Source organism: Macrobrachium nipponense, chromosome 21 (assembly GCF_015104395.2).
Source record: "Macrobrachium nipponense isolate FS-2020 chromosome 21, ASM1510439v2, whole genome shotgun sequence".
Classification (NCBI taxonomy): domain Eukaryota; kingdom Metazoa; phylum Arthropoda; class Malacostraca; order Decapoda; family Palaemonidae; genus Macrobrachium; species Macrobrachium nipponense.
In genome coordinates this window covers 53262341-53282340 of record NC_087212.1, presented here as the reverse complement: position 1 = coordinate 53282340, position 20000 = coordinate 53262341, and the positions used below count along the sequence as shown (strand labels likewise).

Here is a 20000-nt window from a genome sequence, read left to right as displayed (position 1 = left end):
TATTTTCACGCTCCATAAATTCTACTTAATTTCTTTACTTTCAAATTTTGGCTATATTTCAAATAAACAGGAGATATCTCTATCGCAGTTTAATAGTGTACCTTATAGCTACATTTCCAAATATTTTCGCTTTCATTCGTTTTAAGCCATTCGCATCAAGTGAGCTCCTCAATCAACGAAACCTTTGATCTTTATTTCTCTCTGGACGTCTACAGCCTCCGCACAATGTTTTTACGTTTGTGCTTCTCAATTCTCCTTTATATTACACTTTACCTGTATTCCATTGATGAATGCACCATTTTAATTAAAAGAAAAGTATTGAGGTGGCTATTTGTCTGTCCGTCCGCACTTTTTTGTCAACCGTCAGATCTTAAAAACTACAGAGGCTACAAGGCTACAGATCGGTATGTTGATCATCCACCCTCCAATCATCAAACATGTCAAATTGCAGCCCTCGAGCCTTAGTAGTATTCTACTTAATGGTTACTGTTAGCCATGATCGTGCGTCTAGCACCGCTATAGATGCCAACAACACAGCGCCACCACTTTCTCTCTCTCTCTCTCTCTCTCTCTCTATATATATATAAGATATATAATATGTATATATATATCTATATATATATATATATATGTATATATATATATATATATATATATACACATACATATATATATATATACATACACACACACACACATATATATATATATAATCTATGACCTTTTAAATTATTAAACTTTATATATCAAACCAATAATTTGTTTACTTAATCTCCATAAACTTTGCATATATACTTCTTTCGCATGACTGCCATGAAACAACACTGGCATCTTACATAATCAGACTAGATTTTACCAATTCTCTTTACTTATCAAATACTATTTTTATTTCAAAAGCATGAAAAGCTTTCCCCATAAAATGATTTAACACAAAAAATAATCTTTCATTACTTCGATAATCAATGATTTCTCTGTCACTTAATTTACTTTTCGATCTTAATGCATCGCTCAAAACGAGATCGTTCCAACTGCCTTCGCTTACATGACTAGCCAAACTTTCAAGTCATTTACCGTAACATTGTAGTTTACCATTTCTTTTCCTACACCCGTTAGAGCTTTTCCAAGTAGCTGTGAAAGACTGATATAACTTTCCAGCTTCCCTCAGGTTTGAATATAAATGTGCATCAATAAGCCGTTTCCCTTTAGAATGGCGGAGTAGGTTTCAGGACTAATCCTGCCTATGGAGGCCAAAGCTGTGAGGTATGAGGGGATTGTTTCACAGTCTCGTTGATGGAAGTGAAGTGTGGGTGTTGAATAATAGTGAAAGAAAATAGGTTGAAGATGCTAAGATATGTTTTCGTAGCGAAAACATATCCCGAGATACTCGGGAGTGTTAGACAAGTTGGTGGTTTGAAAACAATAGTGTAATCATGTAGAAAGGAGTGAGGAAGACAGCTTAGAGGAGAGTACATAGTTCAGAAATCTTGGGAGGAAAGGCGAGAATGGGTGTTGAATAGACAGGAGGGAAGGGGAAGTTGAAAGGAAGGGACTTCATTAGGAGATTGAATGAAAGGTAAATAGGTTGGTTCAGCTTGTGTAAGGGTGCTTCTGTATGAAGTAAGTAATGATAAGGGAGTTTTCTGCACGATGGTCCATCCTTGATTCAGTATTTAAAGAATGACTCTGGTAATAATTACTAACTTGTTTTCTATCTGGAAAACGCTTACTATTGAAATAAAGGATGAAGAAATAAAGCGTAGTCGGCATGGACAGATAAGAGGGATGAAAAATATTAAACTAAAGAGACTGTAGCAGGATAAAAGAATAAAGAAATGTCACAAGCAGTCAATTATAGCAACACTAACAAAAGGCCTTAAAAATGTCACGCGAGAATAGTATCAGATATATTAAAGTTTGTAAAAAAACACTATAATCAAATTAGGCAGAGACCACTAATGATAACTGGAATGAAAATTGATTTCAGTGAAGATGATTATTACTTTTGCATGATTTATTTTGTAGTACAATTATTCAGTTTTTCTGTTGTGGGAACTTTCGATGTTTATTTCATTGATTGTGGAGTATGGGCACATTTTTATTGGTTTTCATTTAATCAATTAAATGATGCAGAGAGCTGTCTATAGATGAGAAACATACCATGCACAGTTACCATTTCGCTATACCTCTAAAATACCATGGTCACAGCGAAGTTTGAAACTGGACTGAATTACAGTGATGCTGTTGTTCTCAGGGAACTTGACCAGGATGCCCAAGTTCTTGTTAAAAACAATTATTCTCACAATAATGACACGCAGATTGGAAAGACAAGTGACATATGGTACATCCCACCAAGCAAGAATGTCTCCTTTCAAGAATTTCACTGTTCGCACTTGAATTCTAAACGCAGAACACTAGGCATCTCTCCAAAATTATTTTTTGCCATGTCAAAGATAGCACAATCAGGATGGATTGAGGTCAATATAATATACCAGCAAGGCAGGATCTAATAACTTCTGTAGAAATCAATGATAGTACCAAGGCGGCCACCGACTGTACACCATTGAGGCGCTCCGTGTCTTAAAAAAAAAAAAAAAAAAACAAAAAAAAAAAAAAACACTGAATATCCCACCATTTGTTGACCCATCGTTGATACAATCATCTTCACTATAACTCTGCTCCAACTTCAACCCTCCTTGCGACCATGCTACATTTAAGACTTAGCATAACGTTAAAGCTATATCAAAATGACATAATTCTTGGTATGATTTTCATTTATATACTGAAAACTTTCTTGAATGTGTCCCATAAATGAAATTAAGATAGGACGACTATTACGTGACATTCTTACAGCAGAAAAGGGGATCTTCGGAATTTAAAAATGTTAGTAATATTAAATTCCTCTGAAACAGCAATCGTCTTAAATGAAACATGATTATGTGAGGGTCTCCTTCCTATATACACAGTGGACCTAACATTCAGAGAATTATCCAAAAGCGAAGTTGGTACAAAATATATTGAGCTTAGAAGTAGAAGCCATAACAAGCCACATGAAAGGGTTATCAAATGGAAAAATTGGCATGCTTCTACGATACAAACAGACTGGTGTTAAGGTTAGGCAAATAAGCTATCAACATTTAGGCAAATATAACTTTCTGTGATATAAATACATGTAATTTCGGAGAACTCTACCAAAAACTATATCAATAAATAAACCACATAAATTAGGAAAGAGGCGAGATATAGCATCAAAGAAACAATGCAAGAAGTACTGCATAAAAAGATACGTTGAAAAACAAAGTACAAATTCCGATTTGAAGAAGAATTAATTAGTCCCTACAGTACTAATACCAACAAATGCAAAGCAAAGTAATAATCAAGTAAAGGAAAGCTTAATACCTGCTCGTTCCCCTGAAAAATTAAAACAAGTCTAAATTACATCGGGAGGGGAACGTAATTGCATGCATATATGAAATTATGAATGTGTGGGTAAGCCTGTTCATATTGAAATTAATATTAGGACAACCTTGCCAACCCCATTATGAAAAAAAAAACTGTAGAATTAATTTCCTATTGAAACGCCGCGATTGTCTTATATTGCAAAGAAAGTTTTGTCTTTTACACAGTAGCTTAAACAAATTCATTTACATATATAAAATAATTAGCAGCATATGATGAATACGAAAGGAGTCTTCATAAAATAAATAAATCATAATCCTGATCATCCTTTGCGTTCAAATCTTCCCAGAAAACACCATGTGCCTCGTATTACTGGAAATGTAACAAGTCTAAAAGCGTTGGGTTTTCATTTGTGTGGTTCATTTTCACAGTTTCCAAACCTTGGAATGATCTAGTCTGTATCTAACTGAATCGATGAAACTTCAGATGTTCAAAATAGAAGCAAAGATGAGGCTCAGGTAAGTCTAACTTCGTAGTTTTAGTGCCTCGCTAATTACATACTCATCTACACCATTCTCCCACATTTGTGTTATCGTGTATATTGGTTTCGGTCATGGTCACGATATATGGGAAGTTCCACACATTCGAATTCTGTATGACTGAGATATGTACCTTAGCTCCAGCAATTTTTTGAGAATAAGATGAATATATATATATATCATATCTATATTATATATATATGTATATATATATATATATATATATATATATATATATATATATTATATATATCTTAAAGGCACTAGTAGCAACATATAATATTTAAGAGTGGGGGTGATAACCTTAGCTCTTGCCGGTTAGAGACATATGCAAAAAGCTGGATTCCTCGAAGAAGGTGAAATGAAAAAAAAACAAACAGGAAGCTTACCGGCGCATAACTGGGGTCGGTGATGCATTCCAAAGATCACGAGTTTCATGTATGTAGTGTGGATGCATCGGTGCGTCGATTGGTGAGTGTGAGTTCATTATGCGTGTCACAGAAAATGACATAATCTTGGGTATGTGAATTGGCAGAGGAATTGGACAGCCAACTGTCAAAGCAGGCAACAAATGCTTTCTGTGTAGAAGGGGCGTTGAAGGTCCATTGACAAGGTAAAGTAAAAGTGAAAAACTTTGGAAAAGTTAACATTTGAAGTGACAATTACTTCAGTGTTAGAGAAAGGGTAGTGGGGTGCGGCACACATTTTTATTGTTGAACTTTAACATTTTATGGTGTGATAATTATGGTCTCATTATTTCAGATGGATTCGAAGTCACCATATAGAATAATGGGTTTTTTCTAGACTATTTTTTGACTTTGATAAACTATGAATGTTTGGATAGAAAGAAGAAAAGGGGGTACTTACTTAAATATGATTTTGAGAGGAATATGATAGTTTAACGTTTCTTTTTTTGGGGTCATTCTTAACTCATTTTATTCCATTTTCATGTTAGCTAATTTTGGGAAATAGAAAGAATATTTTTTGTAACAGCGAAAGTTTATATTAGCTTAGTTTGAAACTTTGATTTTCAGCTAACTTCAGAAATGGCATCCAACATGAAAAGGCAGGCAACATTACCGGTTAGGTGTTTTTCCATTTGTTTAAATGAGTGTCATTTGACCTCGTTATATATATATATATATATATATATATATAATATATATATATATATATATATATATAGCTGACCCACCCAGCAGTGCATAGGAAAACTGAATGTCAGCTGATAAACTCTCTCTCTCACACTCTTTACTTCGTTATCCTCCCTAGCACCCCCTCTACTCTCTTTCACCTCCATACCACCCCCTCTACTCTCTCACTCTCCCCCTTTTCTGTTAGGACACTGTGCTTTAATTACATTGCCCACCATTTTTTTTTATCTTATATTTTATAGCTCTCATTTTTTAAGTTTCATTTTTCCCCCCTTCTCACCCCTACTTACTATAGAGGCTCAACCTGAACTTAAAGGGCACCGGGAGTGTCACTATTCATCTCAGTGACCTTGAAAACTATGGATTACACTAATATCTATCCTTGTCAGCTGTTTTTACAAGTCACCCCCTTACCACCTCCACCTGCTTTGGTGCTAGTGATGTCTTACCCCTACAGTATTCGTTTATAGATAGTAGGTTATATGTATACCAAAATAAGGTTTCTCCTGTTATTCCACTGACTATTAGCTCTCTGTTCCAAACTTAAGATAAAATAATTTCTCTTATTACTTCTCATATAATTTACTTTTGATAATTGTGCAAGATGTAGTCTTGGAAAATATGTAGAAGCCTCAAAGAAACTCCTCAAAATATTTATAGATTGTCATAATGGTGTGAGTTTTAGAACAAGTGTCAGGTTTTCAACTGTTGAATTTTCCAGTGTTTGAGAGCATGCTAAAAGATGTAAATTTGAGTTAGATTATAAATACTTTAAAATCCTCATGAGGAGCTGCTTCCCTACAACAGTTAGTAGTTTTAGAATTTCTTTTTATAAAAATGCGTGTACCAAAATGAAACACCCAAACCACTGGTATTCCTCTTTCCTGGGGCGTGGTGATTTTCACTGGAAACTTTCTCATTTCTCTCTCATCACTCGTCTTCCCCTCGTTATTATGTACGATATTTTAATTAAACACTGTGTATTTATACTATGCATGTTTTTGTGTCTTTTTGAATATGTAAATATGCAAATATGAGTTGATTTCAGCAATGTGCATTTTATTGTATTCGTAGCTTGCAAATGGGGTTGGACCCGAAACGTCACAATAAATTCTAAAAATTGCCATCTGACTTCTTCCTTGAGACTTTATGAGTTAAACATTGCTTTATCGGTGCCCTTATATATATATATATAATATTATATATATATATATATATATATAATATACATATATATATATATATATATATATATATAGATATATATATGAGTTGATTTCAGAAATGAGCATTTTATTGTATTCGTAGCTTGAAAATGGGGTTGGACCCGAAACGTCGCAATAAATTCTAAAAATTGCCATCTGACTTCTTCCTTGAGACGTTTTGAATTAAACATAGCCGTATCGTTGCCCTTATATATATATATATATATATATATATATATATATATATATATATATATAATATATATGTGTGTGTGTGTGTGTGTGTGTGTGTGTGTGTGTGTGTGTGTGTGAGTGTACTTAATCAAGCCTCACTGGGAAGATATAAAAACATCAGAAAGTCCCTGTCTGACTAAACCAATTTAAGAAGACTGATGAAAAGTGGTAGAAATTCAAACTATACATGGTAGCAAAATCGTACATGCATAGAAACAGGTGGAAACCAATTATTCAATTATTCACGCCTAACAGTTGTGTGTAGGCCGAAGTCTACCCGCTTCATTGAGTAAGTCACATTCAATGGAAGTCTTGGTCAAACTCGAAAACATTGGAAAAGAAAATAGAAAAGCATAAAAGATTTTTGCGAAATACACTGCAAAAGTGAACAGTGGAATTTTTGTGAAAATAATAATTTAATCAACTGGGCAGGAAAAAAATCACGGCTATTTCTAATACTGGGCTGGAAAGAAACACCAGTGTGTTCCATTTTATAAAAGAAAGCTTTTGTAAGAGCTTGTACATCAGTCGAGGCATGTATAAATTTATTCCATTAATTCCCAAAGAAATAAGGAAGAAGTTTATATTTTAAGGAAGGGTGGTGAGAGATAGGGGAAACAGGAAGCGGGACCCCATCTAAGATAATAATAAGGGTATAGTAAGGCTCAGATTATAAATACTTGTCTGAGGTGAATATTTGGTTTCCAAGTGTATGCACTTGGCAACCAAATATTCACCTCAGACAAGTATTTATAATCTGAGCCTTACTATATCCTTATTATTATCTTACAAGAGACCCCGCTTCCTGTTTCCCCTATCTCTCACCACCCTTCCTTAAAATATAAACTTCTTCCTTATTTCTTTGGGAATTAATGTAATAAATTTAAACATGCCTCGACTGATGTACAAGCTCTTACAAAAGCTTTCTTATGTATTTTCTTGCTAGAATATATATTGCAAATATCTACCACTTTGAATCAGTCCCCTGAAATTGGCTTAGGTGTAAGTATATATATATATATATATATATATATATATATATATATATATATATATATATGTGTGTATAGTGTGTGTTGTGTGTGTGTGTGTGTTTGTGTGTGTGTGTATATATATATATATATATATATAATATATATATATATATATATATGTGTGTGTGTATGTGTGAGTGTGTGTGTGTGTGTGTGTGTAATGTATGTATATATATAATAAAAGGAACCCATAAAAACGCCAAAATATAGAAAGAAAGTATTATATTTCAGAGACTGCTGTCTCTCTCTTCAGGTAGGTAATGAATGAGAAAAGTTGCTGAAAATTCGATATTTTTACCAAGAGATCCATCCACAGCTAAGCCATTTTAGGTCACTCCCACTGATAATTCCTCTTTAACCCTCCTAAGCATTGGTTGAAGGAAGATTTTATCTATGACATCTGAATCCCAGGCGCCCTTTGAGATGTTCATTACCTATCAAAGGGCACCTAGAATTCAGATGTCATAGATAAAATCTTCCTTCAACCAACGCTTATGAGGATTAAAGAGAAATTATCAGTGGGAGTGACCTAAAATGGCATAACTGTGGATGAATCTCTTGGTATAAATACTGCCTTTTCTGTAACTTTTCTCATACATTCCCACCTGAAGAAAGAGACAGCAGTCTCTAAAATATAGTACTTTCTTTCTCACATTTTGGCGTTTTTATGCATTCCCTTTATTAGATGGAATTCTGCAGTAACAGAAGACTTTTTGTAGTATTGCATGTAATATATGTTTGTAGAATTTCAAAATAAGATTAATTTTGAATAACGTAAAAGGAAAGAAAGAATATTAGTCAACCAGTCCAGCTGATCATAGGTCAGTTATAAAGAGCCTCGCTCTCCTTCGTCTTGTTTTCAAAACACGTCAATTATAATTACACAGTTGTATCGAACGAGTTTCTTTATCCAATACAACTTTTATTTTCCAATGAAAAGCGCCGATTGTTCTGATCGTGTCTCATGTGACCAGAAATCTGGAATGTTCCATGGATTTCGTTCCCAAGACGATTCAGAATGTTCTGCGGGTCCTGGTTCCAGAACGTTTTGCTTTAATAATGAAGTTGTTTTCCTTTTAGCTGGAATCCTAAAAATGTGTTAATTATTATTATAGAGATCATTTGCGTTGGCTCTCTCTCTCTCTCTCTCTCTCTCTCTCTCAGTTAATGTGAAGTAATTAATTGACATTCACTCCATTTTCATATTGTGAAATCTAACATTTAGCTTTGGATGTAAACTATTATCCAGTTATAATAAGGTGTCCATTAAAACTTATTTAGTCTTAACTAATACTTAAGGCTCATGGATCGTAGTACGAATGTTATCATGTTTAATCTATTCAATAAAGTAGCTTATATGCATTCAAAGCAATCCGATTAGAATGAATATATATATATATACATATATACATACATATATATATCCGATTAGAATGAATATAATCCGATTAGAATAAATAAATATATATATATATATATATATCTATATATATATATATATATTCATTCTAATCTGATTGCTTTGAATGTATATAGGCTACATGATTGAATAGATTAAACATGATAACATTCGTACTACGATCCATGAGCCTTAAGTATTAGTAAAGATTAAATAAGTTTTAATGGACACCTTATTAAAACTGGATAATAGTTTACATCCAAAGCTAAATGTTAGGTTTTAACAATATGAAAAATGGAGCGACCGTCAATTAATTAATTACTTTACATTAACTGAATATATATATATATATATATATATATATATATAAATATATATATACATTCACATAATATACATATATGTATACATACATATGTGTATGTATGTATAACAAGATAGAAAGACTAATGTAATTCATTTCAGTTAATTCAAATACAAGTAACAGAATTAAATTATGAAAATATACCTCTCCCACATTGTATGGAAGAAGAAAAACATCTTTATACTTACAAAGTGGACAACGACGAGAGACCGTACAAACCCCAAGGCTCTAATACCATGATCCGGTTTCCATCCATGTGCCTGTTCAGAAGAATCCAAGAACAAAGCCACAATTAGTATAACTGAATTTAGAGCTAAAAGTAGCACACGAAAAGGATCAGTTTTACATTCAAATTGTAAAACTCACTGACAAAGAACTTAGCTCTGAATTAGTATGAAAGGCACTATTAATAAGTCTCGAAATTAATTGGCTGACCCTAATTGTACCTTGAAGGCAAATCTCATTTATCAATTTCATTGGAAAGAATCTTTCAAGTAGAAACGAAAAATGGATTAACACGATGATATTACGAATTGCGATCTGCAAAATTCTTTACTCCAATTTAAACCTGTTCATTCTAGTTATGAATTTAGTTTGTTACAGTCATAATGACGGTGATTTCTGTTGCTAATCTGAGTTTAATTATAATGATTTTAGTGGATGGAACTTGTATAATTACCTTATAAACAGATATGAATAACACCATCGGCTGGTTTAATATGTATATCTAAACCAAGTCTTAACTGGATTACCTGTGAGTATTCGTTTTACTCCATTCCAAATAAAAGCCGAATAAAATTGCTGGAGGCGAACTTCCTGTATTTCCAAATTTCGATGATGGAAATTTTTGTCATCAGTAAATATTACAAATGCATTGGCAAAATGAATCCCTTTTTACATGTCAATAAAGTAGTACAACCATTCTAGCAAAGGGGTTGCCATACCATACGGAACTTGAAAAATGTAATCATGACTATTTAATTTCTCTATAGTTATGTCATAATCACCCTTTAAAAGATTCCAAATGGTGAGTAAGTTTAAAATATTGGCCTTCTAACAGTGACATTTTTTTTTCAAATGGATACTAGTGAATAGACAGTATCTCTTTGCAAGCTATTGGCATCAAGTGCTTTAACCGTCATCTCTCTATTCATACTAATTTATTTCAATCGTTTTACCGAGAACTGTAACCTTAATACTTCCCATTTCCCTTTCATCTATCAACCTTTCTTTAAGTATCTGCTTCAACAATCATTTCCTTCTCTTGAACCACTTAAATACAATCATATGTGAACCTGCTGACCACCACCAAAAACATCTCTGTATTAAGTAATTGATACTTACAGAGTTCGTAGATTGGCAAGCCCAAGAAACGTTGAATTGGCAATTGTGGATATGAAATTGTGGCGTAGATCGAGTATCCGTAAACGGCTTAAGGTCAGGAACATTCCAACAGGAAGTGAGGTCATGCTGTTGTTGCTTAGGTCACTGCCAAAGAAAATTCAACACCTTAGAAAAATAATACTATTACCGTGATGTGTATAAAATGGGTTTTATACTCTAATATTTACTACTTACTACGCCTTAGTTAGACTATATCTTTATTTACGCTCAACAAAGTTTCATTCAGCTAGGAGAATGAAATAAAACTACAACAAAAAGCCCTCTACATTTTTCATTTTTCATACGCTACTACATCAACACGACTGTGGAATTACTCTCCAGTACTACAATTATAACACTGCAAATGATAAGAACCCTCTTAATGCTGACCTCACACGCATATTTCAGCATCTTAACGTTGACCTGTTCATTTTATTATGCGCAAATAACAATATCCGAAGGTTTTAATTCCAGGACAAATGAAAAAAAGTAAAAAATGCATCGAAGTTTCTTAGGCGCAATCGAGTTTTTTTATTGAGCATATAATCATGGCCACCGAAAATAGATCTATCTTTCGTTGGTCTTGGTATAAAGCTCTATGAACCTGTTCAATATCGTTGCCGAGCGCCTCAGTGGCGTGGTTGGTTTGGTGTTTGCTTCTCACCTCGGTGGTCGCGGATTCGATTCTCGACCATTCCATTGAGGAGTGAGAGATGTGTATTTCTGGTGATAGAAGTTCACACACGACGTGGTTCGGAAGTCACGTAAAGCCGTTGGTCCCGTTGCTGAATAACCACTGGTTCCATGCAACGTAAAAACACCATACAAACAAACAAAACAATATCGTTGCCGGACGACCGACTGCGGCTAACCTTAACCTTATATAGAATAAAAACTACTGAGGCTAGAAGGCTGCAATTTGACATGTTTTATAATTGGAGGATGGATGATCATCATATCAATTTGCAGCCCTCTAGCCTCTGCAGTCTTAAAGACCTGAGGGCGGACAGAAAAAGAGCGGACGGACAGACAAAGCCATGTCAATAGTTTTCTTTTACAGAATACTAAAAGCGGTATTCGAAAGCGTCCACTACATTAATCGATCATAGTTAAAATGTCTGGACTCATTAGGGGTAACTGACAACTCTTTGAAAGACCTAATTTTGCACAGCGTTTCATAATAGGTTAGGATATGTTGTAATCATTCTGTTAACACTAAATGAAATTATTACTATGGGCAGCATCAATGAAAATGTCACCCAACACTTTTTTTATTTCAAAGATACTAAATTACAATTTATGAGAGAGAGAGAGAGAGAGAGGAACCCTTGCCTGGATTCCCAACCTAGGGACAAATGATGCAGACAGGCAGTAGATGGGGTTTATTATGATAATACTAAAACTGAAAAATATACCCAGTAAGAAAAGAAAAGAAAAGAAAAGAAAAAGAAAATAAAGGATAGTTCCTAAAGCTGCCCTTGCCACTCAGTCATGGCGGCGATGCTGACACTAACGGTAACGCGAAAATCGATGCAACGCCAGCGTAATACCAATAGCTGTTCTGCACTAAAGTGAACAGAGATACAACAGAGATAAAAAGAAAGGAAAAATCCTTCCACTAACCAACTCATATCTAAGGCCCAATGTTGGGTAATGTTCGTAGCTGGCCTCTGTTTAAAAGTATGCAAAAAGGGCTTTAAAACATCAAAATATCTACAGGCTTTATTAATATTTTGTTTCCTAACTAAATGGTGAAAAGTCAAAACACCCTACCCAAGCTCTTTCCACTTATCAACTTCTGCAAGTTAGTGTACTTTCTTGAAGACACCCTCTCAAATTAAATTACGTACTATCTGTAATGAAATTTAATTCCGAAGGATTATTGAGAAAGAACCTCTCCATATCGGTAAAACAGAAACAGGACAAACGGAATATAAACAGCCATTACCGCTAAAAATCTCGTTTATTACAAAACTGCTGACTCCTCAACAATGGAAATTGGAATATATTTTGCGGTCATCCTGACAATGAACCACCTGCCCGCACGAATATTGGATACGTTGGAAACTTTAATTTCTAGCTACCAAGAAAAAAATACGGATCGGCCATTTGGGCCCAAATACATGCTAGTGTGAGAGAGAACTGTCTCGATGGCCAAAACCAAAAAGTGGTTTGATGGGCAACTGTTAACTACCATATGACTTGTCTAAAATATATTAACCGAGCAATAAAAAGCAGTTATTAATATAATAAATAGGTAGATTAACGTCAGCCATTCATTTCCGATTTACACCTGATAAGTGTAAATCTTCCTAATGTGCACCTAAGACAGGCCGGCGTTCCTCAACACGAATGCTGAAAGGATATTAATGATGGATGAAGTAACGGGAAACAGGCAGTTTATTCCGTAAATTCAGGATTTCAACAGTAATCCAGCATACACATCGATGTTCCAGTATCTCATGAAAATGTGAAAACAAGACTGAGCAAGAGGGATTCCCTAAAGTATCTGAACAGTTTCTGCTCGCTTTCATATATGCAATTAGGATCTTGTTAGCGCTTCTAAACTTCGAATTTACAAATTTCCTTTGATCTTCCGATGTAATCTGTTTTGTCATGAAGGCACTGTGTACTCCATACGCAGCTTTTAATCCAGGTATAATACCCAAAGTTTAATCCACCTTTGCCTGAGAACAAGTCATTTTAATATCATTTGCGACAGTCCGGTTCATAATTTTGAGCTACAAAGTTACCTTCCACTTTGACTCGTTCTAATATCCTCAACAAAAAATCACTTTCTCTTTAAAACTACAGGAAATACAACAATTATAAATATTATGCGTGACAGGAAAAATTTACTTCCGTCTTAAAAGGTTTAGACTAGATTAAGCCGTCAAAATATCTGCACTATTTATATTTTTCTAATGGGTCACATTTCCGTGTCTATTTTGAATCTAACCGTATATTCTCGGTCGAGACAGGCCTGTTTGACAAACAAAATTTCATTTACACATCATTTTCATCAAGAACACGTCATAAACAAGTGAGTATGAGAGCAGCGTGAGAAAATTAACCCTCTGCTAATCGGATTAGCATATGGTACGACATAACACTAAGTTTTTATTCAGGACTGTGAAATTATCAGGAAATCCTGACTGGAGAAGGATCTTCGCCGCTGAATAAATATCAGGAAAATTAATCAGAATTACGATTTTTCGCTTTAATAAAATACGGCCAATTTCAATTACTATTGCACATACACAGTCTTTCTGGACAACACTTTGGCATAATGACAAATGCCTTGTTTTTTATTTGCAATCATAATTCTCATATTTAGTTAAAAGGACATAAAAATTCTTCAAGTATCCTGCACATATGTAGAGTAGAAAAAGCCTAAATACATTTTATTCGACTGAGGAATCTACTTTATCAATATTTTTACAGCATCTGTGGCGCTAGACAGAAAATAAAATATGGAAACGTGTCTTATTTCATGCAAAGATATGTATGTCATAAGGATCCCCCCCACACTTTTATGGCAGATTAAAAAAAAAAAAAAAAAAAGATTGCTGACTCACAACACAAGGGAAAGGGGGAACAACGTTAGCAGAAAACGATGTTAAGAGAAGCTCACTCTCCCTCACCCTCACCCCATTTGGGTGCGGTTAACGAACCAAGATTATCATTGTGGGCAGATATGTGAAAATCCGAATTTAATTCTTGCCCCATTAATATATATATATATATATATATATATATATATATATATATATATATATATATATATATGTGTGTGTGTGTGTGTGTGTGTGTGTATGTATGTATATATATATATTATATATATATTATATATTATATATACATACATATTTTATATATATAATCGCATATATATATATGAGCTGCAATAGTGCATTATTTTTAACGTTATTAATATTTTGGAAGAAGCCAAAAATGCCATAAGTTTTACATGCAACGTCCCGCAGACAAAAGTCGCTGAGTGATAACTAAAAATGCAAGCAAAAAGATTGGTTATATATATATATATATATATATATATATATATATATATCTATATATACATATATATATATATATATATATATATATATATATATATATATATATATATATATATATATATATATATATATATATATATATATATATATATATATATATATATATATCTATATATATATATATATATATATATATATATATATATATGTGGACAGTAGGTGGAATAAGGTTTCTGTTGGGGTTATACTATAATGATGGTGTTTATGAAAACTATATGGCTTTTGTATTATATTATTTTAAATTTTAAAACTTATCTAAATTTGATGTTTTTCCTTTTAGATAATGCATAATGGCACATAATTTAAATACTGATGGAAGAAAATGGTTGTTAAAAGAGTATTGGAAGTCTCAAAATGCTGAAACCGTTAGAAGAAAATGGATTGAAACATTTGATACTCAAGCCCCAAAGAGACAAACCATTTACCGCATTCGTGATAAATTTGATAACACTAGCTCAATTCTTAATGTCCAAAAACTGGTCGACCCAAAAGAGTTTGCACAGATGATAATAAGAAACTTGTTGCCGAAGCATTTGTAACAGTCACAAACCTCTATTATACGAAGTCTGAAATCTATTGGGCTGAAACCGTATTGTCCACAGGTAATTCATGGCTTATTGGAGGATGACCCAGACAGGTGGCTGCTGCAATTTAGTGAAATCGTGTTGAATGAAATAATAGAAAATCCAATAATTTTAGATAACATTGTGTGGTCCGATGAAGCTTCTTTCAATTATCCAGTCATGTTAACAGACAATATTGTCTTTACTGGTAGAGTGAAAACATGCATTCAACACCAGCCTGGTGTCACTGTTCGGGTCGGTATTTCGAATTCTGGTATTTTAGAACCATATTTTTTTTTATGAAAAAGTGGCAGCCTTTGAGTATCTCGAAATTCTAATGAATCAAGTTGTCCCACAGTTACAACAACAGGGAAAATCACATGACCTTTATTTCCAACAAGATAGGGGACCTTCACATTATTCAAGAGCAGTCCGTCAGTATCTGAGGAAACATTTCCCGAGAAATGGGTTGGCCGAAGAGAACCAATTGATTGGCCAAGATGTTCACCTGACTTTACTCCAATGGATTGTTTCTTTTGGGTAGTACTCAAGGACAAAGTTTACAATCGAAAACGACAGTGTTTGTAATATGATACATTTCAAGGGATTAATACACAAAGGGACAGGTGCAAAAATGTTTGTCTAAGCATGAGAGGTAGACTTCAAAGTTGTGTAAATTGTGATGGACATCAGTTTGGGCACCTACATCAGTAAATTTTAATGTGCCTTTTATTGAATTATTATTATTATTATTATTATTATTATTATTATTATTATTATTATATTATATTATATATATATATATATATATTATATATATATAAAATAAAATTTCACTGTAAATGTAATAATTGATTATATGTAATCTCAAAATAAGTGTTTCAGCTGTACTGTCTTCTTTTAGTCACCAGCGATTAAAGAAATCTCTCGATAGGTATAGAGGCGTGGCAGAGAACTGGAGGTTTAATTGGGAAGAATATGTTTAATAAATGAGAATTCTAAAATTGTTAAGAGTCGGTCATTCTGGGCTTTACCAAATATTTTCAAATTCTCATATTTTAATTTCCGCTCACCATTCATCTACATGTTCTCGCATATTTTAGAATTTATGGTTCGACAGTTGAAAACCTGCTCCGTATCCAACACCAGGATGGGAATCTATACTGACCCTCATTAACCTCAGTGTGCAACCGACATATGTATCCAGGCCATACCTGAGGCCAGTCAATTTGTTTATTACGCCGTAGACTTCCTTCGAATTTAAAAAGTGTCAATAGTTACCTCTGCCGGAATATGCCCACTGTTGATGATTGACCGAGCTTCATAAGTGTGAGTGTGTGTGGTGTGTATATATATATATATATATATATATCTATATATATATATATATAATATACATATATGTATAGTATACATATATATATATAAATAAATATATAATATAACATATATGTATATATACTATATATATAGTATATATATATATATATCATATAATATATATATATATATATATACATACATACATACATAATGAATATGGAGTGCAACATGAATCTATGCAAATATTTCGGGAAATGAAAGAGAAAGAATTTTGAGCAGAAAATGTTCTATAAGTTATGCATTTTAAGGCTTCGTCCAGATTTAGTGTGTACAGTCATACCTTGCACATGTGGTATCGTACGACAATGAATGACTTTAATAGGCTTAAGCAAATTTCATTTTTAGACATAAGCTAGGGTTATGACATATAGGCTGCCGTACCCTAGCTATATCTTCGGTAAATTAGCTAATGAGTCTGAAACAGCATTTAAAATGATGCCGTTGATAAACATTTATACAAAATCAATTTACAAAGTGTAATATTTGGCTAAATGCATTTAAGTACTGCCTTGGAGTAAAGAATGATGCCTACTTACTGAAGATATAATTTGACCCGGTGACAACATTACTCCCATTTATTACCATTATTGGCAGCGTGACCTCCCATAGATTTCGAAATAAATCGTTCGTCTGTGAGCAACTAGGCAAGGGGGCATGGCTGCGGGTTACCAACCCAGCAGCCACAAACGGAGGCACCGATACTGCCATCAATTCGGTAACAGGCATTAGAGGGATACTGAGTGTCCCCCAATCGCCAAACTTGATTTTGGCGAAGTCCAGAATCCTGACGCTTGTACATTTAAATGGAATCAACTGGCCTTCAACGAGAACGGCGAGTTTCCCAGTAAACGTCGAGAATATCCGTCGTGAGCTTTCTGGGCAACGGGCCAATCACTAAATGATTCACGGCAATTTTCCTTCATGCAATTTCTAACCCGTGGGCATCGTCATATCATTGACGAAATGACTCCAAAGATTCAGATGGCGCAACGAGAGATGTAACACAAAATGCAGTTTGGGATAGAGTGCTTAATGAGTCAAAAAAAATTCTGATGAAGAATTTGGATGGAACGCGTGTCGCTGAAATTTTCTTTTATCAGATAAGCCCCAATAACATTAACTATTGCCTCAGAATGATTTATCCGACCAACATGGCCGCATACATATCTTACATTTCAAATGCGAGTTTCTTGAATGATTTAAGTACTATAATTGTAACAAATAACAATAATGTTTTTTCAAGAGCATTAATTCTATACATAAAGTTACTGCAGTGATCCCAAAAGCACACAGCATTTTTTTCTTATGTACAATAACATTAAGAGGTTAGAGCTCAATTACTTCTTGGTTTCCGATATCCGCACGCAAGCGTTAGATCTTTTTAGTCCTGATGGTGGGTATTACTTCTTCATCAATTCTGATACCCCTTCCCACTTCCGTTAGAAGTACGCGAGGGGTATTCTGATATGGTTATCTTATTTATGTGGACAAGTATAATGGGCAGATTTTGCATATTTTCGAAGTCATACTTAGATATCATGCAATTTGACGGGTATCTGTCGCTATGAATTTGAATCCTATCTCTATGTTTCTGTACAACTCTCTCCTTGCTATAAGCTAGAAATAATAATTTGAGAAAGGGGCATATTTCACCAAAACTGTGAAGTAAATATAAGTATCAAATTGAAGGAAACTGTAGTTTTCAACAGCAGATTAAAGAAAATATATGCGATTAAAATTATTAGGTGCCCAGTGGACTCGATGGTATTAAAATGAAAAAGGATTTTCTTATCAGGTATATATATTTTCGTCCATCATTCTTCTTGCCTAGTGACAAGAACCGCACGTACGTGTGTCAGAGAGAGAGAGAGAGAGAGCGAGAGAGAGAGAGAGAGAGAGAGAGAGAGAGAGAGAGGCAATCATCTTGTTAGGTGGCTAATAAGATGTCAAACACCCAACGGTTTTCTAGGTAATTATGAGAGCGCCCCCATAATTTTGAAAACTTTATCGCAGCCTAATTAGTGATATTTATTCCAAAGCCGACAAAATCTTAACTTTATTGTAAGGAAGATTCACAAATAAAACTTGCCTATCTCACGTATTTATTAATAACTTACTGACGTTTACAAAACTTTCACTTGCTGCATATAGATATAGTATATTGGATTTCTAAATGAATGTCAAAATTTTTATAAAAGACTTATTCTACTCCCTGAGATCTGACAAAACAAAGGATATTTTTCACAAAAGACACAAGCGACAAATTTACGTAGTTCACCTCTTGCAGATGGACAGAATATCCATGATTCCATAGAGTACAGTTGCTCCTTATTTTTCTTAAAGATTTATTAAATGTAAGTGAAAAAAGACAGCAAAGTAAAGCAATTAATCATCTTTGAAATAAATGAAGAAAAGAATGTTATGAAAATGAAACGTTTTAACGGAAAAGGAAAATTTTTGAACGAAGAATTCAACAAGAAAACATTTCTTTATTCTGTTGAGAAATCAGCTACACGCCTCCTACACGTAAGAACAGATTTTTGCCCCTTAAAGAATGTACTGCTCATTACATGTGGAATGCTTTCATATGAACGAAAATTAGAAACTTTTCGCTGTAAACGACCGCAATTAATAATAAACAGTAGGAAACAAAACAAAGAGCAAACACATAATCTTTTTAGCATCTCTCTCTCTCTCTCTCTCTCTCCAATATTTCATAATAGTTTCATAAATAGTCACAATTTTATTGCATTGCGCTAGATCTCACAGATTTAATAAAAAACAAAATATTACGTTTAGTCTGGATGCATATTATTAAAGACTGCCCTTGGAAATTCATCATTACTATATTTCGTGTACCATTTAAAGGCTATGCAATTTACTCACATTGCTCACCTGAAATGTAAAACTAAAAATAATAGAAAAGGACGGCTAAATCAAACAGCAATAGAACACTGGCATTTGCGCCTAGTCACGCGTTCTTACGAAACTTCTGCTGAATAACACGAGCCTTACATCATGAGCGTCATCTCTTTGTTAGACTTAAGACTTGTGAAGAGGTGGTAATCACGAGCCCAATTTTAACAATGTTGAAACGTCACTGTCAGACAAACGAGACAGCACTGCAGTGCTAACGAGCAGCAGCCAGGGAATCACAGATTCTGATCGAACTCGGTCGGAAATCGCATATTCAAGTTAACTCCTTTCTTTTTCTTATCAAAACATACCCATTCTTTACGACTCTGAAAAAAAAAATCTTTCTTG

The 20000-nt window shown here is 33.8% G+C and overlaps 1 protein-coding gene across 1 annotated transcript in view; it reads right to left on the bottom strand.

Moving 5' to 3' along the window:
- The window catches only part of LOC135197478 (G-protein coupled receptor GRL101-like), a 367490-nt gene that overhangs the window by 60908 nt on the left and 286582 nt on the right, over window positions 1-20000 (bottom strand). Inside the window, exons 14-15 of the mRNA XM_064224543.1 lie at window positions 10670-10813; window positions 9514-9585 (exon numbers count right to left, since the gene is read on the bottom strand). Of these exons, the coding sequence (XP_064080613.1) occupies window positions 9514-9585; window positions 10670-10813 (216 nt within the window). The remainder of the gene's footprint in view (window positions 1-9513; window positions 9586-10669; window positions 10814-20000) is intronic.